Source organism: Callithrix jacchus, chromosome 10, assembly GCF_049354715.1.
Source record: "Callithrix jacchus isolate 240 chromosome 10, calJac240_pri, whole genome shotgun sequence".
Taxonomy (NCBI): domain Eukaryota; kingdom Metazoa; phylum Chordata; class Mammalia; order Primates; family Cebidae; genus Callithrix; species Callithrix jacchus.
Genome location: NC_133511.1, coordinates 21,232,076 through 21,259,055, shown reverse-complemented (window position 1 = coordinate 21,259,055; position 26,980 = coordinate 21,232,076). Strand labels below are relative to the sequence as shown.

Here is a 26,980-nt window from a genome sequence, read left to right as displayed (position 1 = left end):
CTCCAAGGATCCTCCCTGGGTACATCAGAGGACCAAACACCAGGACCCACTGTGTTTGAAAATTACCAACTCCAAACCTGCAGAGAATGCATGCACTGCCTCACACTGGGCTCAGATGATTATTCCCCATGCGGCTTAGCACACCATCTTACCAACCACAATTACCCTAAGGGCTAGGACTGAATTTCCTTAATGGAGTGCCAGAGGCGAACCTTCTAATAACACAGCCTCTATGCCCAGTAAGTGCTCACTAAATACTTCCAGAATGAATGCACATACAGAAAGAGTTGTGGCTTTACCCATGGGTGTTTTTAAAGTGTTAAACGTGCCTACAAAACCTATTTAAAATATTTATCTCAGTCATTCAAAAAGTATTTTTATTGGACATCCTCCTGGTATTTAAAATGCAGCCAACTTATTAAAAAGGTGACTAACACAATGATACGGGTGCATGCTGCAAAGCTCCTGTGAAGAACGCAGTAAAAGCATGGTTGGCAAAAGCGCGCAGGCTCACACACGGGCGTATGCTGATCCAGAAATGAAGCAGAAGCACTGGAAGTGCGCTCTCTGCAGAAACATGCCCGGGGGTGAAGTGCCCTCTGAATACTCACGGCAATTGGCCTCGTCCCGGCCATCCTGGCAATCTTGGTGGCCATCACAGCGCTTCCAGTTGGGAATACACTTCTTTGGTTGGTGGCATTCAAACTCAAACCGGTCACATCGCCCAAGTTGGGTGGGAGTGGAGGCAGCAGTGACATTTGCTAAAATAAAAGATTTTTAAAATTCATGTTTTAGTGTTAAGAGAACTGGCCAATAACAGTAACCAATCAGTGTGCTAGGAAATTACGGTGCTTTGGAAATTACACTGGGAACCTGAAGACAAATATGAGTTGTGGATAGAGAGCAGAGTAGAAATAGGTATCTAATGTGGCTTCCCCCCAGGGTCCCACTAAAGCCACAGTGAAGGGACTGTTTTCAAAGACCTAAATCTGCAAGGACGTGGATAATGGGAAAGGAGACAAAAGCAACCATATCTGGGGGCTGGAAAGAAGACAGACAGTGGCATGTGACCAAAGAGGCCAGCGAAGGCTGTATCCCACCCTAAGCAGCGCAGGAGAAAGCTCAGAACCCAGCAGATCAACAATACGTAATCCTCAAAAAGGTCAGAAACTGGTGTCTCTTAACTGGGAGTGAAGCAGAAGGAGTTAAAACAAGGGAACTGACTGAATGATGTTTAAGACACAGCTACATTCCCTATATCCCCTCCTATCAGTCCCGCAAGACAACCAACCACATGTCACCCCAACAGAAGAATGGAGGGTTGTTTGGAGAGGGTAAAAACAAAGCGTCGTTTAGACAGGCACAGTTGAGAGCAAGTATATCCTACAGGTGAAAGGGGGATTAAACCTACTTATGGGAGCCCCAGTCCTCTTCCCTGAGGATCTTAGTCCTAAGGTCATTATTGTCCAGTCAGGAGAGCTAAGAATCTTCTCTGAGGAAAATGACCAGCTTCAGAAACTAACCCTGAAGTGACCAAAATTCGGAGTTGCCCTATGGTTCCCAGCCGCGAACCTCGAAGTGGACAAGCCCACCCACGTGCTCAGAATTACTTAGAAGCACTTTAGTCCCCAGCCTTAAACACAGCAGCAACCAAGGACTGTCTGAGAAAAAGCTTTGACATGAAAGACAGAAAGCCAAACAGAGCTCCCAACCCCCAAACAGGCCATTTGTAGGAAACAGATTTGCAAGAAGAAAACTTCAAAAACAAATATCCTTGATATGTTCAGAAAGAAAGAATATTTATCCATGGAGGGGGAAAGAACAGGATACCATAAGAAGGCACAGGGGTAAAGATGGAAAAACTCTTAAAACAGTGACATCAAAAACGAAAAACTCGGCAAAGAGTTCAAATATAAAGTTGAGTAAATCTAGAAAGTGGGGGAGAAGAATTTTCAAAAACATAAAAGATTAAAAGAAAAAAGAAGAAGACCAGATCAGGAGACAACATATGAATGACAAGAATTCCAGGAAATAAGAGAAAACAGGGAGAGAAATACCATTAATAAAATATTTCAAGAAAAATTCCTTAAACTAAAATATATAAACGTCCATAATCAAAGTACATGCAAGCATCCACCACGTTGGATGGAAAGGGTCTCACAGCAAAGCACATCACTGTGAAATTTTAAAACGCTGGTGCCAAAGGGTTAAAAACAGGTTACATACAAAAAAAAAAAAAAAAATCAGAATCAAGATTGCTTTTGGATTTCCCAAAATCTGCTTGAAGGCAGTGGAACAAAACCTTCAAAATTGTGAAGTAAAATTACTTACAATGTAGCATGCCAGACACAGCCCAACTATCAATTAAGTCTGAAGACAGAATTTAAACACTTTAAGACGTGCAAAACCTCACACAGTCTTCCCCACATACATTTTCTCAGGCATTTTCCAGAAAATGTGCTCTCCCAAAACATGGGGTTGAACTAAAAGGAGAAAAATGGGGACACCGTAAACAGGAGTTCCAACAGGAGAAGGAGGTAAAGCAAGTCCTGAGGATGATGATGGGGCAATGTCCTGGAAGACAACTGCCCCAGGTATCCAGGGCAACCAGTACAAAGCATCAGTGTCCTTGGCCACTGCATCATCATATTCACCTGACAAGGCTACTGAAGGATGCACTCCACCCAAACAAGGGAGTAAACCAAGAAAAAGCAAAACACAAGATCCAGGAAACAAGGAATCTAAACTGGGAGAAAGGCAAAGAGAATTCCAAGGAGAGAGTGAAAGTCCCAGGATAACACACACCGCAGGACTAGAGCGCAATCCGTCCAGAAAGGAGAATCCAAGTTGTTAGAAGGAATGTCTCCAAGAGAAAAACTGGACCTGATAAGTTACTGAACATGTTCGTCTGTGCAAAGTTCTCCTGAGTGGTGACTGAAAGGCAGAAAGCATTAGCAAGTGGTACAAAACAACCTGAGCAAACAAATGAAGGAAGCAATTATTAACCTCAGGATATTGTGCATACTCCACAGTTTTAATTGGATTTTCAAAGGGGCTTTCCCTAAATCCCAGAATCACTCTGCAGAAACACAAGGTACATGGAGACAGGTGATAAAAAATAAAAAGAGGGAGAAAGCCAGGCCAAGGCAAATCATGCCACGTATTCCTGGACAATAAGGGAGGCATCAGAGGTCTCCAGTACTGGGGAGGACACAATCATTCATCAGTATGGGCCTCATCAGAAGAAAAACTGAAAGGGGGAGAAACACGAGGCTGATAAACCAGTTAGGATACTTCTATACTAACCAGAGAAGATCCAAGAGTTACAGACATCAACAAGTTTAAATTTGTCCCAACACAGCACACAAAAAAGAAAGTACAAAAGCTGAACAGGATATGTAAACAGAGATCTGCCCATTGGATTAGTCAGAATTTGCTAGAGTCTGTTAATGTCCTGGTCAGAGTTTTGATAAGCAAAAATAACTTGGAGAGGATACTCAAGTTATTTAATAAACATGTAGGCCCTGAGGGGAAAGTGCAGACACGAAGTTTGGTTTTCTTTTTTACAACTTATTTTAATTTGAGAAGCATTTAGGCAATACTGACTATTTTCTTGTTATTGTAGGAGACACAGAGCAGGACTCAAAGTAGTACACAGGATGATCCCCAAACAGGAAATCCACACAATGGCTATGAAAACAAAGATCAACACACATGAAATAATTAGGAAACACTACATGGCAGATCACGGTTAAGAACCAAAAGGTCAATGGGTAAGTTTAATGAGAATGGAAAAGAGATAGAAACCAGTTAAAGAAGTCAGTGAAAGCTCCATAGAGGTGGAGCATGAAAGGAGAATAATACCTTACTTGTTGAAAGCAGAAATCCCAAATTTTAGTGAACCTAAGAATCATGCGGGGATCTCCTGGGCTCCACCCAGAAATTCTGATTCTACGTTTTTAATAAGCACCCCAGGTGATTCCATTAGGGTGGCCTTTGTGCCGCATTTTGAGAAGTACTGATGATATTAACATATCAAGGTCTCTTTTGCTATAAAATGCACGCTTCTGTTTGCACTGATGGATGGTGGGTTTCAGGGGTAAGGAAAGTAGGAGGATAAGGTTGAGGGTACAGGAGTTACTGCTGAGGGAAAACCTTGCTGCAGGTGCATAGGCGGGAAAGAAGCAAGTCTATCTGGAGAAGATGAGGAACCTAGCTTAACTGATGTAAGAAATCCAGGGAGGCAAGGAGGAGTCAGCTCATAAAGGGCCTAGAAAATGGAAATTGTCAAAAATTGATCTTCCAGACAGGAGAACAAGAGGAAACTCAATATGGCAAAAAGACCACCCTAATAAAAATATCATTTTATAATGTTTAAAGAAAAACATAGAATCAGAATTTCTGGATGGAACCCAGGAGATCTCTATATGATTCTTAGGTTCACTTAAGTTTGCGATTTTGAGGTTTAAGGAAGCAATGGAATGAACACAGTCATGGAAGAATGGAAAAGATCACGCAAAGCATGCAAAAAATTATTTGTTCTCCTATTATAACTGAGTTTGAAGTCGACGCCTGTTTAGGAAAGAACACAGGATCCTTACCTCTGTTCTTCCTGCAGTTAAGAGCACACACGAGATGGGGTATCAGGGTCTACCCACCACCACCACCAATATGGTGACTGCGGACCTTCGGCTGCCTCTTTCAGTTTAGCCACTAGATGGCAGTGCTTACCCTTCTTTTAGTTGGACAGGCCAGCCACCTAGCGAGCTTAATACACATACACAAAGTTGCACACAATTCCAATTTGTATTTTCCCACTAAGAAGGCAGCAAAGGTGGCATCACCACAGCCTGGGTGAAAATCAGGGTGGCTGGCCTCTTGCAGGAAGATCAGAGGCCAGTTATAGAGAATGAGATGCTCCCATTCCAATTTCCTATGTGTCTATGATCCAGGGAGAAATGCTAGAAGTCAGCCTGCCCTGGAGGTGCACCATTAGACAGGCAGTCTGGCCACATAGTGGAGTCCCAGACAGCAGGGCATGGGGCCCAGCCAGGCTGCACCCAGAGTGCACCCCCAGAAGGTCCTCCCCACAACAGCAGGTACCACAGGAGAGGACCTGGGCAGGAACTCACCAAGCGAGGGGCAGGCTTCCTCGTCTGAGCCGTCTGCACAATCTCGGTACCCATCACACACCCAGGTGTCCATCACGCAGGTCCCACTGCTGCAGCGGTAGTAATTGGGCAGACACGTGGAGGGCCCAGGAGTTGAGAAGGGAAGAATATGTGAATCTGAGAAAAACACCAAGCAAGGAAACCCAAAACATTAGAAGCAGCTTGATCTTACACCAGATGGATCCCAAACCTAGTGCGGATGTCCCACTTTTAGCTGTACCTGCTGAGGGAGGCCAGTGACAGGCATAGCTCTAAGAGCAGATAATCTATAAATCACGTATAATGAGTTGGCAGAAGAGGCAATTTTATCTTCCCTTTTGGGGAATAGATTTCCCTTACTTACTCTATTTGATTTGGGCTAATATTCAGATGAGTTTGCTTTCGCAGGGGCTGATGGAAGACACAGGTGGCTCAGGAGGCACAGGGTGGCTAAGAGAATTCCTACTGAGGCGAAGCATTGTGTTCTGGTTAATTCAACTGCAACTACCCCACGACCCGGTTCAGAGATAAGAATGCCAGAAAAAAAGGGGCAAGCCTGCATTCCACATGAGTGCTCCTCAAATGCATCATGGAGCACAAGGGATCTGGGGGCTTATTAGCATGCAGATTCTGACTCAGTAGGTCTGGGGTGAGGTCAGAGATTCTGCATTTCTAACAAGTTCCAAAAAGATGCAGATGCTGCTGGTTGCAAACCATACTTTGAGTAGGAAGGCTCTAGACTTCTCACTCTGCCTTGAAAATACGGAATAAATAGCCTGAAAATAGGAGAAGCCAACCACACTTATTTCAAAATGAAAAAGAGGAAAAGAAAAAAATTGAGTCACTCCTCTCCCAAAAAAATGCCCCCCAAAACACAGAATAAGCCAGGCACATCCTGCACAGCTGGTGGAACTATTCTGGTGTGTCTTGGTTATGGAGCTGACCCAGGACCCTGGGGCCTCTTACCTCCACAATCCTTCTCATCGGACCAGTCCCCACAGTCGTTCTCCCTGTCGCATTTCCACCTGTTGGGGATGCAGTGGCCATTCTCACACCGAAACTGGAAGTAGCGGGAGCAGTTTGGGGCTTCCGTGGGGTTCTCTGGGGAAATCAACCACACCATCAGTTGCTTCCCCTGCACCAGTGTGAACACAGGGCTCCAACTCTGTGCATCCTCCTCCAGACCCAAGTTCCTGGGCAACCCATACTTCCCACCCAGAGAGATAAGGCAGCTTCATGGACCTCATGGGCAACAAAAAATACACCCACAAACCAAAGCCCTTCTTCCCAGCACTCAACCCATGTTCCTCTGATCTAGACTTCTATATCCTGAGAATGATCACCTGAGTTTTAATTTTGACATTTTATCAAAGGAATAAAAGAACTACTTTTGATAATCCAATGATGACAATAACTATTACATTGTGGTCTGTCATTGTTAGGGGGAGGTCACTCCATAATATTTACCACAATTCCTTATCTACCATATTCCTTATACATAATGCGGTCCTCCCAACTGTGGGGGGAAAAAAAGGAAATCAAATAAACTTCCCTAGCACCTGTGCACTTCAAGACTCAATTCCTCATATGAGTATTCAGGAACTGGCAGCAACCGCTGCTGAGTTCCCTAACTCAGCGTCTGCTGTGGGGGTGCTGGCAAGTGCCCCCACTAACTGCACGTGTCACTGTAGCTGGAGGATGAGGATGTGGAGAGTCAGACTGGACATCTTACCGCAGTTGGCCTCATCAGAATAATCGCCACAATCATCCATCCCGTCACATTTCCAAATCAAACTGATGCACACTCCATTCTGACACTGGAAACCGAACTCATCACAAACCTTGTGGAACTCAGGGTCTTGGGCTACAGAAGGAAAAAACAACCATGAAGCCCAGGAGCTTCCACGCTGAGGGGTCGAAGCAGCAGTGCTGCTTGGAAGCAAGGGGGAATAGCAGTGACTTCTGGCAAGGGACTGTCTGGCTAGAACATTCCTTGAAAGCAAAAGTCAAACCTAATCTTAACAGAGCACACACTCTAGTAATTAATCCATTCCATGAATCTTTACTGAATTGTGTTATGAGCCAAGGTTATCCCCCCAAAATCACATGTTTAAGTTCCAACCTCCACTCTCTCAGACACAGGACTGTATTTAAAGATAAGGGCTTGAAAGAGGAAAAGTTAGAATGAGGTGATCTGGGTGGCCACAATCTAATAGGCCTGGTGTCCCTAGAGAAGAGGAAATTTACACACAGACGTGTACAGAGGAAAGACTGTGTGAAGACCCAGGGAGAAGGCAGCCATCCATGAGGCCAGGGAGAGAGGCTTCCAAGACGCCCAACCCCAACCCTGCTGACGCCTTTATCTTGGCCTGCTAGCTTCCAGGCTTGTGAGAAATAAATTTCTGTTGTTTGAGCCACCTGGTCTGTGGTACTTTGCTATAGCAGTCCCAGCAAACAAATACAAGAGCTACTCCAGGGAGGGCACTGCATTTGGATGCAGGGCTATGGCAATGGGCAAAACAAGCCCCTGCTCCTGTGAAGCTCAAGCAGCAAAATGAATACATAGGTCCAAAGTGGCGGTGAGTGCCGGCAGGACCACCGAAGCAAGGTAAGGGGGTGCCATCTGATACAGCCCTGGCAAAGAAGGCCTCTCACTTACAGCGACTCTTGAGCCAAGACCCTGGTCACTCACCATCCTGCTGTTTATAAATATACCAACAACTGAAAAGCAGGACTTCTTAAGCAACAAAGGAAAGTCTTTCTCAGAAAAGGCAAGCTTGGACACTCAACCTAGATGTGTAAGCTAAACAGAGGCACAACCCAGGGTAGCCAAACCCTCGACACTCAACCAAGACCTGGAAGTGATTAAACAGAGGCACAACCCCAGGCTGGCGAAACCCCCATGCAAGTTCTTTAGTGACTGTGAGTCACCTCCCCGGCTGCCCCCACTCACAGCATCCCGCAAATGCTGCATCCTCATCCGATCCATCACGGCACTGGATGATTCCGTCACAGACCATGGAGTGGAACAGGCACTGCTGGCGGTTCTTACACACAAAGTCCATGAAATGTGTACAGAGAGGCTCTGAAAGGGATCCAGAGAGGGGAGGAGGCCATGAGCACTGTGGCTGGCTGGGCCCTCTAGCCCTGAACAAGGGCACACAGGTACAGATGTGGCTTCAGAAGCAACAGTAAAAGCCATCATTTATTGAGCATTTGTTTTGTGCCAAGCCCACAGCTAAAGCACTTGACATAAAGTGCATCACTGAACCCTCAAAACAACATTAGGAGAGATTTTACTGCTGCTAATTCAAAATGAGAAAACAAGGGCAGTAGCATTAAGTATTTTGCCAAAAGTACACAGCAGATGAAGGTGAAGCCAAAAGTGAAATCCAGAGCTGTCTGACATCCAAACCCCTGATCATGATTAATATGACACTGACTCTCTAAAACAGGGGTAAGCACATTTTTCTGTAAGGAACTAGTCTTACAAGATGGACTGTGCCCTCCCAAAATTTGTATGTTGAAGCCCTGATCCCCAATTTGACTGTATTCGGTGACAGAACCTTTAAAAAGGTAATTAAGGTTAAATGAAAGCATAAGAATGGGGCCCTAACGCAATAGAATTCATGTCCTTTGAGGAGAGAGACACCAGGAATGCCCACACAGAGAAAGGGCCATGTAAGGACCCAGCACGGAGACCTTCATGCTTCAGCTGCAAGTGGCTCTCTCCAAGGTTTGCAGCCTGATGGCCTTTGGACTTGAACTGTAGCCTCGGTTTGCCACTGGGTCTCCAGTCTGCGGGCTCACCTAGCAAATTTGGGACTTGCCAGCCTCGAAAATCGCATGAGCCAATTCCTTAAAATAAATCTCTCTCTCTCTCTCTCTCTCTACATATATATATGCATATCCTATTGGTTCTATTCTGGAGAACTCCAACTAACACAACTAGAAGGCAACTATTTCAGAGTTTCCAGGTCATACAACCTCTGCTACAACTACTCGATTCCCCCACTACAGCTTGAGAACAGCCATATGCAATATGTAAGCAAATAGTAGTTACTGTATGCAAATCAAACTGCATTTAATAGAGCAGGTTATGGACTGGATTTTGCACACAGACTAGTTTGCCACTCCCTGAACTGATACATTAGCTCTCAACCTGGACGGCACAGTAGAATCACCAAGAGCACCGTAAAAGTCCCAACGCTCCAGCCACATCTCTGCTAATTAAATCAGAATCTCGGGGGGCGGGGGGGTGAGGTCCAGGCACCAGAAGGTTTTAAAGCTCCCCAGGTGATTCCAATATATAATCAAAAATGAGCACTAGTGACCCAGGGCATCTTTCTGGGTCCAAAGAAAACTGAAGATAAAAGAGTCACCTGGCCTAAAAACGTCCACTCACCCCTACTCTACCCCCAGTGATACTCAGCAACCCTAATAAAACCAATCAAGTAGAAATAAGTGGCCAATTCAAAACAACTGGCCAATTTATAGAACATATTTCAACTAAACAATAACATTCACTGAAGTACAAACTAACCCCACCATCACCCCCAATCCTGCCCTTCTTCCTTCCTGCTCTCCTTTAACCAAACGATGTCTCCCTGCCATGATCAACCTCCAGGAGTCAAGTACTTGGGGGTCAACTCAGTTCAAAGCTAACCACAGGCAGGTACTGAAGAAATGAAAGGATTTAGTCCCACATAAGCTCTTCACTCACAATCACCAGACCGGGGTGCTTCCCATAGGCAGGGAATGAACTCACCGCAGTGCTGTTCATCTGAGCCATCAGAGCAATCACGCAGACCATCGCAGTGTTTGCTGGATGGGATGCAAGTGCCATTTGGGCAGCGGAATCCATTGCACTTCTTCTCTGAAATATAATTCAACAATACAAAAGAATGATGGGGAGGAAACAGGCAGGCATTCACACAGTGCTGGCAGGAGTATACACTGGTACCACCACTGGGGAGGCCAATTTGGCTATAACCAGCAAAATGACAAATGTATGTATACTTTGACCCAGTAATTCCTCTTTTGTATAAATGCATTCTACTTACTCAATTGAAAAAATTCTATAAATAAAGCTTTACATCCTTGTACCTAACCTAAGTACAGTGCTGCACTACAACACTGTTTGATATAGACTGAAAACTGCCCACAAGTGAAGAAAACAGTCCATCAATAAGAGACTGTTGAATAAATTATTGTACAGTGGAACACTAGCTATAAAGAGACAGAAGAAGGGCTGTATAAAAACTATGCCCTAGATATACAGTTCTGTGAAAAAACAAGGTATAAAACAATATGCAAAGTTAAATATTATGGGTATGAAATAGGATAACAATACAGAGTAGATTTAAATTTGTATATATGTGCACAAAAAGATTGTGAAAAAATACACAACCTTGTTTCTGATAAGAAAAACGTGGGAACTGGGCAGGTGAGGTGATCAACGTTTAACTCTATACCTTTTGGCACACTTTCCATTTTGAACATTTCTATTTTGATGAGTGTGTGTGGGTGCGCGTGTGCACATGTGCGACTGTGTTTTTAAGGCACAGTCTTGCTCCATCACCCAAGCTAGAGTGCAGTGGCGTGACCACAGCTCACTACAGCCTCTACCTCCCATGCTCAAGCAATCCTGCCACCTCAGCCTCCTGAGTAGCTAGGACCACAGGCATGCACCACTACGCCTGGCTAGTTTTGTATTTTTTGTAGAGGTGAGGTCTCGCCATGTTGCCCAGGCTGGTCTCAAGTTCCCGGGCTCAAGCCATCCTCCCACCTCAGCCTCCTAAAGTGCTGGGATTACAGGTGTGAGCCACCATACCTGACCTAAGTATATTTTTTAGAAGAAAAAGAAAAGTGTCAGTGAATAGAAAAAGCACAATATGAGTCTTGATTATAAAATCTTAGTTTTATAAAGCTCTTTAAATCACTCACTGAACTTAATTGTGGAAGAATTCTAAAGCAAAGCCATTTTAGAGAAAATCTGCCTAGAAATGGTAAGAGCCTGAGGTTTCACAACAGTTCTAGGGCGAATTAAACTAGAACTAAGGTATCCTGATCAGAATCTTTAGAACTAGGTCATCCTTTCTCCTGAGCAAAAAGTTATTGCCAGACATTGGACTTGAAAATCAGTTTTGGCCAGGCACAGTGGCTCACACCTATAATCCCAGCACTTTGGGAGGCTGAGGTGGGTGGATCACTTGAACTCAGAAGTTTGAGACCAGCCTGGGCCATATGGCGAAAACCTCATCTCTACAAAAACTACAAAACTCCCAGCTATTCAGGAGGCTGAGGTGGGAAGACGAGTTGAGCCCAAGAGGTTAAAGCTGCAGTACCCACAAGCACACCGCTACACTCCAGCCTAGGTGACACAGAAAGACCCTGTCTCAAAAATAAAATAAAGAAAATCACTTCTAATGGGGCAGTCATAGAGACTTTGCAAACCGAGCTCTGTGCGGAATAGTTCTTTGAGGATTAGGTATAAGCATGAAAATGTGTTTTCATCCTGTAAGATGTAATCATTTCTGGGAAATTAGCCAAAGGATATCAAAACAGAAACGGTAAACAAGTACCACTATTTGGAGAAATGGTTACTGTCACCAGGTAGAAAAAGTATTTTAAAAGTTAGGTATAAATCAAAATAATGTGAGGTAAACACACATTTCGTTAGTGGAAGCAACTAAAAAGACATAAATCTAATATCAACGGAGACTTGGGGAAACATGCAACATATGACTAGTAGAGTCATATTTTGTACAATCCCTCGGAAACCCAATCTGGTAACAGAGAGACTCAAAAACTGGTCAGAAACTTTCACCTTGCAACTCCATACTGAAGAACACCTCTCAGGAAATATCTCAAAGAAAAATCAAGCCTCCATTTCCAAGGACATGAATAGTGGTACTAGCCTAACAGTATAAAACGAAAAACCTCAAATGCCCAACCAAGAAGCAACTATGTAAACTAGGTTATGGTAATATAAAGTGAATACGCATCTTCCACGAAAATCCTCACTACACAAAAATACAGAGTTGCGTAAACATCTTTACTTAATATTGTAACACAAAAGGAGTAGAATGTATAACGACATGTAGACAACTGACATCCCATGAAAATTTGGAATGTTTGGCAAAAGAATAGAGAACCTTAAAAATATTTGGTTTCAAAAAGCATTTTATATATTTTGTTTGTGTGATAGCATTTTAAATAGTTTGTTTGTGGCGGGGGACAAACTGCTTGCCTGCAAATCTTAAGACTACATAATACACTCTGATACATCATATGGCAGTATAACACAGAAAGCAGGTGGCTTAGTTTCAGAGTGGCAATATGGGCATAGAAGAACAGCATTTCATCCCCTGCCTCTCTATTGCCGCTCTTCCTGAACAGCAGACACTGGGGAGGCTCAGGGAGGGAGCTGGAATATTTGTATTTACCACAGTTGACTGGATCCTCATCAGAACCATCCTGGCAGTCCGTGTCCCCATCACACGCCCACCGCTGGGGGATGCAGTGCCCATTTCGGCACTGGAAGTTGGAGGCCTCACATGTGTGATAGATGGCTGTAACAGAGGCAAGAGACAAAGTCACACACCCCTCATCTCCATCCCCCACCAACTGTGCAAGTGGGTGAGCTGAAAGGAGGTTTGCACTAGGTAGGAATAAGGTCTGAACTGTGAAGCACCCAGGTTTCTCCTCGGCTGGGAACTGGGCACTTGGACTGACCTTGCAGTGGAGGGCAGCCCTCTCAATGGGCTTGAGCCTATGGATTTATAAACATGACACAAGCCATTGCCCAGGCCCAGATGCACACGTTAAAAGAATCACTCACTGTTCACAACAACCTATGAGGTAAGTATTATTCCCCACATGAGAAATGAGAAACAGGAATAGAGAGAATAGGAAATTTGGAGATCATTAAGTAGTAACACCAAGGCAGCCCAAGCCCTGTACTTCTACTATGCCCTGGTCGTTTACCTTCTCACCCAAATCCTCTTACTCATCCAGATGCTGAGAAATAAGGGGCAACAGCCGGTGCTCAGGAGACGGAGTCCTGGACCTGGTGCAGCCACTATGTGGCGACCTCAACTTCACATCCTTACAGTGACACCTAAGGGCCCTGCTAAGTTCTGGAAGGCCATATATTAAGATTCTTAAAAAAAAAAAAAAAAAAAGTAATTTCAAATGTGAAAAACCCCAGGCCCAAAGAATATAAAAGAGCCATCCAAAATCACAGAGAAAGCAGGCCCAAGAAACTGAAATTGTCTTTCTGTAGAGTTGAGGCAACATCTACTAGCCAATAATATGTGGTGTCCACTATAGTCACTAAAAGCCAAAAAGAAACTAGTGAAACAGAGAGTCACTGTTAAAAATGAATAGCCTCCTCTGCACATATGGGCTGAGGCCACCTGGAAGTCATTTAGAAACATCTCAAAATCTCAAACACTAGTTCAAATGCATAATATATGCCTCAAACCCAACCAACACTCCTAATGGTCCTCTCCATCTGATTTCCTCTTCCTCCTCTGAAACAGAAATCTGTTTGTGTCTGTTCATTGCTGAATGCAAGCCAGGACTGGCCTTGTTTACCACCAGCATAAAATAATAGAACCTACATAGATGGGCTCTGTTAGTTTAATTGTGTGGACAAACGACTCCACAACAGAAAGAAACGAAACACACAGAAGTGGGTTGTTGAGAGCAAACTGTAGTTTTCTATTCAATTGAGACAGTTGGCAATAAGCTTCCCAAACACTGGGGAAATGGGCTTATGATGTCCTCAGGAACTTCTACAGCATTTGAGGCTATTTTTTGCAATGGTCAGAAATCCAAAGAACCTGATTTTTCAAACCACTTTAAAACAAGTAGTGGCTCATTACCGATGTCTTCCCATCTCTCTGAAAACCAAGGCTGTATTTGGCAGGATGTACATACAACTATAAGAAGTTTCAATATTTACCACCTTTGGCACTCAGAATCCATTAAACATCTTTAAAAAACTATGCTTATTTCTGATAAGAGGAATGAATGTATCATGCATGTTACATGAGTTTCTGCCCCAGTAACAGCCATCGCCTGGAATACTTTTGATTTATTTGTGTCACAAGCCTGACAGCCTTTCAAAATATCCCTCACCAACACCTCGCTCACATTCATAAAATATAAAGTTGCCTAAACCGATTGCCATACTAATCTAGCGGTTATTCAGCCTGTACATTTCATTTTTAATTGAAAACAATTTCAGAGTGCTAGTGAAGTTTCTAAGTGACAATTCTAGGAGGCATGGCTGAGATCTCCAGATTCTATCACAGAAGCCGAGCTCATAAAGAGTGATCAGTTTGCACAATTTCATTCAAGTGGCCAGGTATGACTGGAATGCATAATGCATTATCTTTTTCTAGATTTGTCTATCTTCTCAGTAACTTACTAGCTCTGATTTTGAGTGCCTGGTAAATATTGCATGCCTAACGGATAATTTTTTTTTAATTAAAGGATGGAAGAAATGGACTTTAATCCAGACTGAAGACTTTAGGGAAGAAAAAGAAGAATCCTCTGCATGGTAGGATTTGTTGTAACCGTAAGAATGGTGAGGTTCATGTGGCAAACAATCATGGAAACCTAGTATCAGTTTCTAATATAGGTCATTATCCTACAGTTTAATCTTTGACTCAGAACTTTCCTGATTCATCAAGATCTGCTAAAACACATGATTAAAAGCATTAACAAAACATGAGCAGAGCAGAATGGATGAAATAAGTACTACAACAGAAAAAGTACTGCCTTAGTTCTTACAAAGCACTGGACTATTAAGAAGTGCATGAGGGTCAGGCAGAATGGCTCACACCTGTAATCCTAGCACTTTGGGAGGCCAAGGCGGGTGGATCACTTTGAGGTCATGAGTTCAAGACCAGCTTGGCCAACATGGTGAAAAGCCATCTCTACTAAAAATACAAAAATTAGCCAGGCCTGGTGGTGCATGCCTGTAGTCTCCAGCTACTTGGGAGGCTCAGGGAAGAGAATCACTTGAACCCAGGAAACAGGGATTGCAGTGAGCCAAGATCGTGCCACTGAACTCTAGCCTGGGAGACAGAGTGAGACCCTGTCTCAAGAAAAAAAAAATGTATGAGAAGGGGACCAGGTGTTCATGCCTGTAATCCCAGCACTTTGACGAGATGAGGTAAGAGGATCACTTGCACCCAGGAGTTCGAAACCAGCCTGGGCAATACGGCGAAAATCCATCTCTACAAAACATACAAAAATTAGCCAGGCATGATGGCAGATGCCTGTAGTCCCAGCTACTCAAGAGGCTAAGGGAGAAATATAGATTGAGCCGAGGAGGTCAGGGTTACAGTGAGATGTCATCATACTGCTGTGCTCTAGCCTGGGAGACAGAACAAAACCCTGTCTCAAAAAAAAAAAAAAAGTAAGTGATGAAAAAAATGACTATCATCACGATTTGAATGATTAATGACATAGAAGAAAAAACATAAAGTATAAAGAAAGAACACTGAAAAATAAGAGGCAGATTTGAGAAAGAACCAAACAGAAATTCTAGACACAAAACATATATTCATGGAAATAAAAAAAACAGCTCAATGCCTATGTGAAACAGCAGATTAAAGTTAGCTGAAAAGAACACTGTTGAACTGGAAGATAAATCTAGAGAATTAGCTCAGATTCTAGCAGAGTCATTAAGAGACAGCAAATATACAAACAGGAGGGAAGAGAACAACAGAAGGAGGCAGTCCTGCAAATGGGTGAGTAACTGCTGAAGACAAGACAAGAGAAAGTAGCTGAGGAGTTAGTAACTGGAATTTCCTAGAGTTGTCTTTTGAAAAATTATCATATCTTAAAGTCTCAGCAGGATAAATAAAAATAATTCCACAACTAGGTAGGGGAAACTAAGAGCAATAAAACTTAAAGGTAACTAGGAAGAAAAGAATATCTGTTGTTATTTGAACAGATGACTAAGAGCAGAATTCAAATCAACGCAAAAGAGGCCAGGAAGAAATGGAAGAATTCTATGAAAATACTCACAGAAAATCACCAAAAACTAGAAACCCAGACCCATCTTGAGGATTAAAGATATGTCTATACTAACAAAACCTTAAAGAGTTTGCCACTCATAGACTCCTGCTGCAAAACCACTGAAGGGTGTACATTGTCGGGAGGCATGAACAACAAGACACAAAAGTAGCTGCTAATAGTTGTGTGCCTATGCAGAAGTGTACTTACTAAAAAAGAGTAACAGGCTGGGCACAGTGGCTCACGCCTATAATCCCAGCACTTCAGGAGGCCGAGGTGGGCAGATCACGAGGTCAACAGATCAAGACCATCCTGGCCAACATGATGAAACCCCGTCTCTACTAAAAAAAATCTATAAAAATTAGCTGAGTGTGGTGAGGCACGCCTGTAGTCCCAGCTACTCAGGAGGCTAAGGCAGGAGAATCACTTGAACCTGAGGCAGAGGTTGCAGTGAGCTGAGATTGTGCCACTGTACTCCAGCCTGGTGACAGAGTGAGACTCTGTTTCAAAAAACAAATACATAAGTAAATAAAAAAGAGTAACAATGCAGTTGAGGATTTTTAATATAAAACTAAAATATTAAATATTTAGCAGTTAAAATACTAGGTATTTTAGTACTAGAACTGTTAGTACTAGTACTAGGCAGAGGTTTGGATCAAATTCTAAAGTCCTCATATATCTAGAAAAGGTGAAGATGTTAAGAATACACATAAAATATCTACAGTAATTGACCTAAAACAAAACAGAATTCAGATGTATATGTTTAAAAACAACAGCAGTGGGTTGAGGCAAATAAAGAAAACAGCCCCGTGGAAAGTAAAAGTGGGGAAAAGAAGTGCAAAGTGGATGCACAGCAGAGTGCGCACCTGAGCTGATGCCAATGGGAGGTCAGCTACCCTGAGCTATTTCTTTTGGCACTGGACGTAGTTTAATTTAGTAGGTCTGAAAATGAGGTGTCATGCCACACATCACCATGAGCTCACATCCGACCTCCAACTATTTTGAGATGACAGAGAAGGCAGATCATCCTTAAAAGGTTTGGAAGAACAGCCCTTGGAACAAAGCTGCAGTCGAGCAACAAGGACTCAAGTTTTCTCCAATTTGCCTTACCAGAAAAAAATCAGAAAAAAAAAAAAAAAAACGGGAGTTTTATGCAAGCTTGCCTACAGAAATGAAGTTATCAATTCCTTCTGTAAGACAGGCACACATTGCTGACACATAAATTTGACTAAGGCAGTTGTGTTAACAAGATGTTCAATCATATTGCAATTTACAAACTGCAATGTCCAAGTGCACCCTTCTAATTTATTAACTAATTATCCATCCAAACCCAAAGCTTCCAAACAGCATTCATGTATTTCCTGTGCCAATGGCAGCTCCTTTATGGGCCTCGGTTCTTCCTCCTTCTACAGACCATGCTTCTGTACAGAGACACACGTTTTGCTGCAGTCTTTTCAGAAGCAGAGGTGCAGACACAGAGGCTGCACCTGGAAGGATGCAGTCTTTTCAGAAGCAGAGGTGCAGACACAGAGGCTGCACCTGGAAGGATGCAGTCTTTTCAGAAGCAGAGGTGCAGACACAGAGGCTGCACCTGGAAGGATGGAAGGGAACAAGATTTGGTAACATCACAGAATATCTTGTGTGATGTATATGACATTTGAAGAGATCCATTCACTTCCTTAAGGCATATGAGGTCACCTCTCAACTAAAACGAATGGAGGGAAGCAGTTGCGTAAAATTACTCAATCCACAAAGGTTCTCTGAGCACGTACTCTATTATGCACCGGGCACTGCAGAGAATACAAAGGAATAAAAGAAGAGGTCATCTCTCTCCTTGGGGAAGCAAGTCTAAGCCAGAGTGTAATGGACAGTTATTTATCCTTAGGTTTGAGACACAACAGATGTACCTTCTTTGTATTTGCTTTTACAAATTAGTAGGCATGCTTTGAGCCGCCAGATGCCGGGCAGTGTAGAAAGTGCTGGGATACTCTGGGGGCAAAGGAGGTTAAGACATGAGATTTAAAAGTCCAATAATTCTCAAGATTAATAACTGGTTTCAGATAATTGAGAAGTTGACTCAACAATGAATTGCACAATGAAGTCTGAATTATCCGAGTGTAAAAACAGATCTGTCCTGACCATAAAGTCTTTTAATGAAACATCTTTATCTCCCTAGGCCAAAATCAGTAGAGGGGTTCAAGACAGAACTGAGTAACAACTTCTCGAGGAGGATGTAGAGCAAGTTTACTCAAGGAGCAATAAAATCTGTTTTTTATTCCTTAATTTTTGTTTTTTGACAAATTATAATGGGATAAAGTGATTATTATAAAATGAAATTTGTTTTCATTTCTCCACAAGCTTCCCAACTCTGCACTACCCACTGCCCACTGCCCCCAGCCTGCCCTGCCCCATCATAATGTATGTGGCCACCATTCATTCACTCATTCATAAAAATAATGTTATGAACATAAGTGAGCCCAACAAAAGAATTAGAACATGACCCCTACCTTACAGCACCTCGCACATGCCTTGCATTCATGTTTTTTCCATCTTTTAATAAAATCTTACCCAAAATGAGTGCAAACACAGTAAGTATTTTTATTGTTTGGGGAACCCCCTGATGCTCCATTTTGAAAAACATAAGCTAATTCAGTGCTTAGTCAAAGTATGGACCCCAGCCGAGGGGCTGGTCTAAAAACTTTAACACTGGTCCTGAATAAATGAGAAGCTTGAGCCAGAACATAAATCAATGATATCACTCAGAACACTGTTTAGTCAGTTGAAAGCAGAGTGTTGATTTACATTCTGGCACAGGCTCCTTATCTCATCATAGGCCAGCTCTTTGAAAAGCATGAAACTTGTTGATTTCTAAGGTCCAAGCTAATTCTCAGAGCCTAGATTTTCCGATTCTTTAAAGCTATAATGTTAACCGGTGCACGCACGGATGCGTGCTGTCAACTGAGTCAAAGAAGTACTGACCGGTACAGTTGGCTTCGTCAGACCAGTCTCTGCAGTCGTTGTCCCCATCGCACACCCAGGAGGAGCGGATGCACATGCCAGAACTGCAGTTGTACTCATCACTCCGGCACTGGTGCATTTCTGCAGGTGAGACCACAGACGAGAGGTGAGGACAAAAGCTTGTTCAGAATTTCGTCTCTGGTGTCATAGCTCTCTTAAAGGATGGAGATGGACCCATGATCACCAATTATCCATAGAGAACAGGAACAAAGAGACTTTTACCAGGGACATGAGGTCATTTAGCAGCTTCCAGTGAGTGTGCTGCAAATGGGTTACAGGTGTGCTGAGATACGGAGACCTCAGGCCCTTAGAGCTGCTTGCCTCTTGACAAGAGCAGCCCTGTCCATTCATCCCAGGGCTCTCCACCTACATTACCATTTTCTATGCTTGCTATGATGGGAAGAAGGTTAGGAAGCAGTGACAGAGGAGGCCAGAGAGTAGAACTTTCCAGAAACAGAGGATTCCTACAGACACAGCCTGTGATTGGAGAAAAGGAGCACTGAGAGGTCTGCATGCACTGATCACTGTGAGATGCTCGGCTCAGGGAGAGCAAAATCAGTGCTGAGCTCCCAAAACGGAGGAAACATGACTTGGGACTTTCTGTGGGCAGAGCTCCAGGGACGCGGGTGGATGCACTGTCTCTAGCAGGGTGGGGGCCTGGTACAAGTCAACCAGTAGAGCTTGACCAAGAAGGGGAAGGAGGCGGCCCTGGCAACAGCCTTCAAAGCTCCCGAAGGAGATCACGAAGACAGAATGCTGCAGACCAAGCTTGTAAACAACAGCAACTTACTTCTCTCACTTCTGCAGGCTAGGAAAATTCAAATGTTTATACTTCATATGTTGAAACTTAAAATTCATATGTTGAAACTTAATCACCAATGTAATAGTATTAAGAGATGGGGCCTCTGTGAGGTAATTAAGTCATGGGGACAGAGCCCTCATGAATGGGATTACTGTCACTATGAAAGAGGTGGGAGGGGGCCGTTCACCCCTTCTGCCATGCTGGTGTACAGAGAGAGGCATTTCCCTGCTTTCTTTCCAGAAGCAGAGGTGCCATCTAAGGATGCAGTGAAGGTACCACCTATGAGGAACAGGCCCTCACTAGACAGTAAGTTTGCTGGCACCATGATCTTGGACCTCCCAGTCTCCAGAATGTGAGAAATGAAATACTATTGTTTATAAATTACCTAGACTAAGCATTTTGTCATCCCAGCCCGAACAGACTATGGCACAGAACTTTCCTATGGCGTTTACAGAGCCTCAGAAAACAGGAGCAGCCATGCATGGGGCCCAAGGCAGCCATCTCAGTCATTCTCCCCAAGAGGCTTGTTGATGGCAAAGCTGGTAAATCAGATATTTATGAGGAAGAGTTTTGAAACTTATGAAGAGGACCTGAATCAGAGGAAGGGGTTAACTGGGACCCTGGGATGAATTCAGTTCAAACTAGTAAGAAGGAGCCATGAACAGAGGATCCAGGGGACTGAAACTGTTTAATGGTCAAACATGTGCCCAGTGTTTGAGCTCAATGACACCAGAAGCAGGGAACCACATGCAATTTCCTTCTTACTAGGGCAAACACAGCTGTACATTTCAACCATCTAAAAGTGCTGGTAAGGAAATGGCAGGGATGAAGGGAAAATAGTTGCACATTGCAAGGACACGTTTTCAGGCACTTGAAGAAGGAAAACTATGGAATTTTTTAAAAACCTTCCAAGAGCCAGGTTAGGGGTATCTTCTGTGTGGAAGTGGCCCAGGCTCTGCTCTGCTGGTTAACTGGTGTTGAGATGATTCACACTGCCCTTGCTCCCCTTATTTCCGCCCTCCTGTGAGTCAAACCACCTGCTCATTATCAAGCAGGCTGTGTCCATGTGCATAAGCGCAGCATGGCTGGACCTCCCCCTGTGGACAGGGAGAGAGGGCCCAGTAGGGCCTAGCCAACTCATCGCCACGTCTGGGTCAGAGTCTGGCCTCTACTCTCACTTCCCTCTCATGCCCTCAATCTGGCACATCATGCTTATTGCATAATGTCTCCTTCGGTGGTCAGCAACTATGAGTCTGGGACCAGGGACTGTTAACTAAGATGGGTCTCACGAAACTGACAGGCAGGCACTGTGAAACAGAAATAGTGGAGGATTAGAAAACAAGAGACCTGATTTCCAGTTCCCCATTCTGACACAAACTAAGTGTGTCACCCTGAATAAGCACCCCCCTGACCTCTATAGACCTCAGTCACTTTAGAAAGTAGAAATCAAAAGATTGGACCAGAGAATCTCTATCATTCCTTGGAATTGTAACCCACTGTTTTTCTAAATATAAAAATGTCCATTCAGAAAACAGATGCTCACTCAATGCCTATACCATCTGCTGACTTCTAATAATAACAGAGTTGAATGAAGTAAATTGGTTTGGAAAAAAAAAAACAGTTCACAGAGGTGCAGATTTGTGTCTTCAGCGGGCTAATCTCACATCCACTCAGGCATGTGGGCCAAGCTGAAGAGCTGTTCATAACCCCCTGAATTCATTCAGAAATTTACTTCTTTATCATCACCTTTCATCCTTATAGCATCTTTCTAAGGAAAAGCAGGGTCCATTTCCCCATTTTTTGGATTAGAAGACAAAGGCAAATCTAAGAGTAAGTAAGTGACAGGAGCTGAGTCTAGGCTCCATCCTTTCTGACCATGAATCATGAGGATTCAGTTCTGCTGGAGGCACTTGATCCACAGTTAATGGGACCTTAGATTCCCATTAACTGTGGATCAAGTGCCTCCAGCAGAACTCAATCCTCATGAAAAACAGCAAACAACATCTTTAAAAATGGAACAGAGAAATGACTCCACCCCACCATGTGGATGGAAGAAGCCATTCAGCTAGAATATCATAAATCCTGAGATGGTCATCAGAAAACCACCCTGTCCACCAGTACAGCCCTGTAAGGGAGCACGGTGATCCTCCTCTCCAGAGCAGGGATTCAGGATGTGGTATCCCCTTACCACAATGATTTTCATCACTGTTGTCTCCACAGTCATCCTCAAGATCACATTTATAAGAGAGTGGGATACAAGTCCCAGACTCCTGGCAACGAAACTGAGTGTCCAGGTCACAGATGGTGGTAGCTAAAATGGGAGAGAAAGATGACATACTCCTTAGGTACAATTGGTTTCCCACAAATGTAAACATCCTACTAGAAAATCAATTAAAAAATAGAAGAAAGCAGATATTAACTGTAGCAACAGAAATTAAACCTAGACTTATAGAAGAAATAAATTGCATGAGAGCCTGAAATTTACAACCAAGGGAGATAAGGGCATATCTTTCTGTGACAGCTTCCAGATTGGAACAGGACTGAGAAAAGTGAGAAACTGTCATCTTTTTGGGAGAGAGAGTGATAGGCTAGATTACCTCCTCAGATCCCTTCAAATGCTAAAGTGTCTTCCTAAGTAGGTGGCAGCAATACCTTTATCTACGAAATTACCATTAGAGCAGCTCGATTTCACACGAGAAGTTAGCTCTTCATTGCACAGATGGTAAAGAAGCATGGATATAGAATTCTATAGCAGGAACATAGGCTCTGTCTGCAGTCGGTCAAGACTGGGCATCAAATCCTGGCTCTACCTCCTCCTGGGGAAATTAATTTTAAACTCTCTCTGGCTCAGCTTCCTCAACAGTAAAATGAGGGTAAGATTTTGACTGTGATCTCAAGCACTGCATCCAAGTGCTTGAGATCACAGTCAGAAAGACTACATTTGTTTTTTTGTTTTTTGAGGTGGAGTCTCGCTCAGTTGCTCACAGGCACCATATTGGCTCACTGTAACCTCTGCATCCTAGGTTCAAGCGATTTCTCCAGCCTCAGCCTCCCGAGTAGCTAGGATTACAGGCACCCACCATCAAACCCAGTTAATTTTTGTATTTTTAGTAGAGATGGGGTTTCACCATGTTGGCCAGGCTGGTCTCAAACTCCTGACCTCAAGTGATCCACCCACCTCGGCCTCCCAAAGTGCTAGGATTACAGGCATGAGCCACTGGGCCTGGACAGAAAGACTAGATTTGAATCAAGTCTGCTACCTACAACTTACTTAACCTAGCCATTCTGTGCTTCCATTCCCTCTACCACAAAATAGAGATAATACCTTTACCCAGTAGCATTATCATGAAGATAAATCAGGGAACAAGTTCGGAACCAGAGCCTATTAAATAGGATATAAATATAATGGGCTCTAAACAAAAGTCACCTCTCTTCCGCATCATTCCTCATGTCCTTCTGGCATTAAAATGGATATAAAATTAGATTTTTCTTCCTCTCCTACATAGATATTTCCTGTGCTTAAGTACATTCCCTGGCACCCCGAGAAAGACCCTTCAGGAAAGGTGAGGGGAAGGCAGGTTGCCCTTGGGAGCCGTGAAAGGATGACCCAGGAGGTAAAATGTGGCAGAACAGAATCCTGGCATGGGGGAGGAGGTGCGTGCATGAAATGCCAAACAGCAATGCTGCTGTTAGACATCCCAGCAGCTCTTATTTGAGGCTCCATTTCTTCTCTGTAATTGAGCTCGTGGAAGGAGGCAGGGGATGAATGCAAAATGACAAGACTGCAGGGGATTCACGTCAAAACCCTGAGTGCCTGACAGCCACCCAGCCGGAGGAGTCCATGTAAGAGAGAGGGATACCCACTGACAACATCCCTCCTGCATCCTTGTGTCCCCCTCCTCCTCTGCTCCCTGGCAGCTGGCGGGGTGCCTCACTTAACTTCCCACATGGCAGTACTCAGTCACAGCGGCCCCTCTCCTGCAGCCCTGCTTGGAAACAGGGCACCTCTTTCCTCCACATGCAGCCTCCTTGATGAGAGAGACACACGTGCAGGCCCAGATAAGCCCCTCTTTCTTGGTTCCCAGATTTTGAGTTGTAAATCCTTCTGGTTCCTCCTCTCCATGCCTCAACCTCATCTGACATGTGCAGACCTGATCCAAGTGAAACAGGAAGACGACGGAGCAGAAAGCAAGTCTCGGGGTCTCTCGAAATTGAATCCCAGTTGACATTCACACCAAGCTGGGAGGAGGACAAGGCCAGCTCCATACTTCATGCATAACTGTACAATCTGCAACAGAGCTCAGGGACTGGGTGGGAGGAAGGCACTGGGGGCAGCAGGTGCCTCCCAAAAAAATTGGTCTTCATTTCTCTCAATACTCAGAACCAATACAAGATTCAGCTTGTCCATTCAGTAGAAACCAGGCCCAATGGCACGGGGAGGAGCGCTGTGCCGCCTGTGTCCCTCACTCTTGGATGTGAGGTCATCTGGTTTGTATCTCTCTGCTTCCACTGTGCCTAATGATGTCTGGGCAATTTCCTTGCAACTTGTTAATGCTAAGAAGCATCTTCTATCCCACCCGGGTATGTAATAAACTCCCTTCCATTATCTGCTTCAATGCTGTTAATAAGCATTAATGTTTTTAAGTGCTTTGGTTATTCCCCCACAAATATCACACCTTCCTGCAACTCTAGTAGGCAGAGGAGGCTTTATAGGCCTTATATTTTGCAGAAAAGACACAGAGAGCCTAGTGCTTTCCCAGACCTGCCAATCAGCAAGCAAGCTCTTCTCCCTCAGTGTGAAAGGCATCCTCTGAAGCCAAGGGAAAACGAGTAAGGAAAGGCTTTGTAAATAACCCTCTGTCAGCCAAAAAGGGCAGTCTATAGGACTGCATGGCCCAGATGTGTTTAATGAGCTGAGTATTTCTCAAGTTGCTTTCTGGGTGAAGTGGCAGGGGAGCCTGGCACAGGCCCCATGGATGACTGGCTAAATAAGTATCCAGAGCTGCCCATTCATTAATCTGTTCTTACAATACAAATGAGTAAATGCATCCCTGGGTTGCCAAAGGTAAAACATTTAAAAGAGAACCCTCTGACTTGGTTCCTGGCTTTCCTGCTTCTGGTCTCCCTCCATTGAATGCATTCTTCCCATGCCTTCTCCTTCCAAAGGTGAAATTTTACCACATCACTTTATTATTATCACATTTTATTCCCAACTGCTTCTCCAATAAAGTCCAAAAAGCCCTTGCTGCCCTGGGCCCCACCCACTCATCCAACTTCACCTTGTCCCCTGCGCCCATGGCTGTTCTCAATAACTCAAACCAGTTTCCCGGCCATGCCAGCTTCCCCACACGCTGCTCCCTTGCCTGTGAATTGATTCCCTCTACCTCTGCTGAGTTCACCCCAGACACTCTCTAGAGCTCTTTGCTAGGGCCCGCCCAAGTTTGCTTTGGGTGCCCACCCTACATGCACATGATACTTCCCCATCGCAGTGCCCGTTGCTCGACTGTAACTGCCTATTTTTCTGACTCCTACTTCAGACTGTGAACTCTGTTTCCACATTGATTGGCAAGTGCTTGTTGAGTGAATGCATGACTGACAAAAGGGCAAATCATCTCCTTATAAGATAATGTCAAAGCTATTAAAAATGAAGTAAAGAAAAGGTAGTGAAAATGTGTGGTTAATAAACTATCTGTTATTTGTGGTTGTTTGGTTTTCTTTAACTTCTGCTAGCCACCATCTTATACTTTGGAAGTCAGACCTTAAACATTATACAGCTCAAAGATGACATTTACATGGCATGTACACCAATGGCCCCACACTGCAGGCCAAGCTACGCATTACTAACCAATACAAATAATCTCTCTTGAGCCTGGTAAGTAGTCAACACCAACTCACTGGAGTAAATTCTCATTTCCCATCCTGAAAAGGCTGGATACTGAATTTCCAAAACAAAGAACATCACCTGTTCATTCGCCCCAAGTCACCAGCTTTATTACAGAGCCACAGCTAAGATTCGAGCCCAGATTGCCAAATCAGTTTCAGCCATATGATGTCTACTTATAAATCTCTTATAATGAGAGGCACTTCTGGGGGAGTTAAAAAAATATTATGTATCTAGTATTAATCCTATATATCGAATATCTACCTATATATGGAAATATGTTTTCTCTGTCATCTAAGCCCCATCAACTTAGATGGGCATAACCAATCATGGGTGGCCTTCACCCTAGATCTGATACCCTCTGCCCGGGAAGAGCCAACCAGACTTCTGAGTAATGGTAAATGTTTAATGTCCAAACCAGAAGACTCACGGCAGTTTCTCTCATCGCTCATGTCTCCACAGTCGTTGTCGAAGTCACACCACCAAATGCTGTTGATACAGTTCCCGTTGCTGCAGCGATACTGGTTGCGGAGACAGGTGTTCTCTACCCATCAGAGTTCGGCAGGGGAGGAAATGAAACCAGTATTATTCTTACTGCTGGGCCACAGGACTTTCCCTTTTGAGTTTCCTTTCCTCTAGTAATATGATGGTAAAGGTGGAGGAGGAATGCCGAGCACACATGTATACAGGGAAGGAAGTGTCCCACACCAGCCTCTTGCTTTCCTCTTTTACTTAAAAACAAAGGAGAGGAGGCAGGCTGGAAAAAGTATTTGGAAGTGGATACAATGCTTAAGAAGGATAACTGGTCGGGCGTGGTGACACACACCTGTAATCCCAGCACTTTGGGAGACTGAGGTGGGTGGATCACAAGGTCAAGAGATTGAGACCATCCGGGCCAACGTGGTGAAACCTCATCTCTACTAAAAATACAAAAATTAGCTGGGTGTGGTGGCGCATGCCTGTCATCCCAGCTACTTGGAGGCTAAGACAGAAGAATCACTTGAAACCATGAAACCATGATGCGGAGGTTGCAGTGAGCCAAGATCATGCCACTGCACTCCATTCACTCCAGCCTGGTGGTGACAGAGCGAG

At 43.9% G+C, this 26,980-nt stretch overlaps 1 protein-coding gene across 2 annotated transcripts in view; it reads right to left on the bottom strand.

The window, feature by feature from the left end:
* Window positions 1-26,980, bottom strand: part of SORL1 (sortilin related receptor 1) — a 175,111-nt gene that overhangs the window by 37,226 nt on the left and 110,905 nt on the right. For both annotated transcript variants that reach the window (XM_035264890.3, XM_078339716.1), the window contains exons 23-32: window positions 26,319-26,432; window positions 22,196-22,318; window positions 19,167-19,286; window positions 12,599-12,724; window positions 9,919-10,026; window positions 8,104-8,235; window positions 6,883-7,014; window positions 6,117-6,251; window positions 5,133-5,288; window positions 612-761 (exon numbers count right to left, since the gene is read on the bottom strand). In XM_035264890.3, coding sequence (XP_035120781.3) covers window positions 612-761; window positions 5,133-5,288; window positions 6,117-6,251; window positions 6,883-7,014; window positions 8,104-8,235; window positions 9,919-10,026; window positions 12,599-12,724; window positions 19,167-19,286; window positions 22,196-22,318; window positions 26,319-26,432 — 1,296 coding nt within the window. The remainder of the gene's footprint in view (window positions 1-611; window positions 762-5,132; window positions 5,289-6,116; window positions 6,252-6,882; window positions 7,015-8,103; window positions 8,236-9,918; window positions 10,027-12,598; window positions 12,725-19,166; window positions 19,287-22,195; window positions 22,319-26,318; window positions 26,433-26,980) is intronic.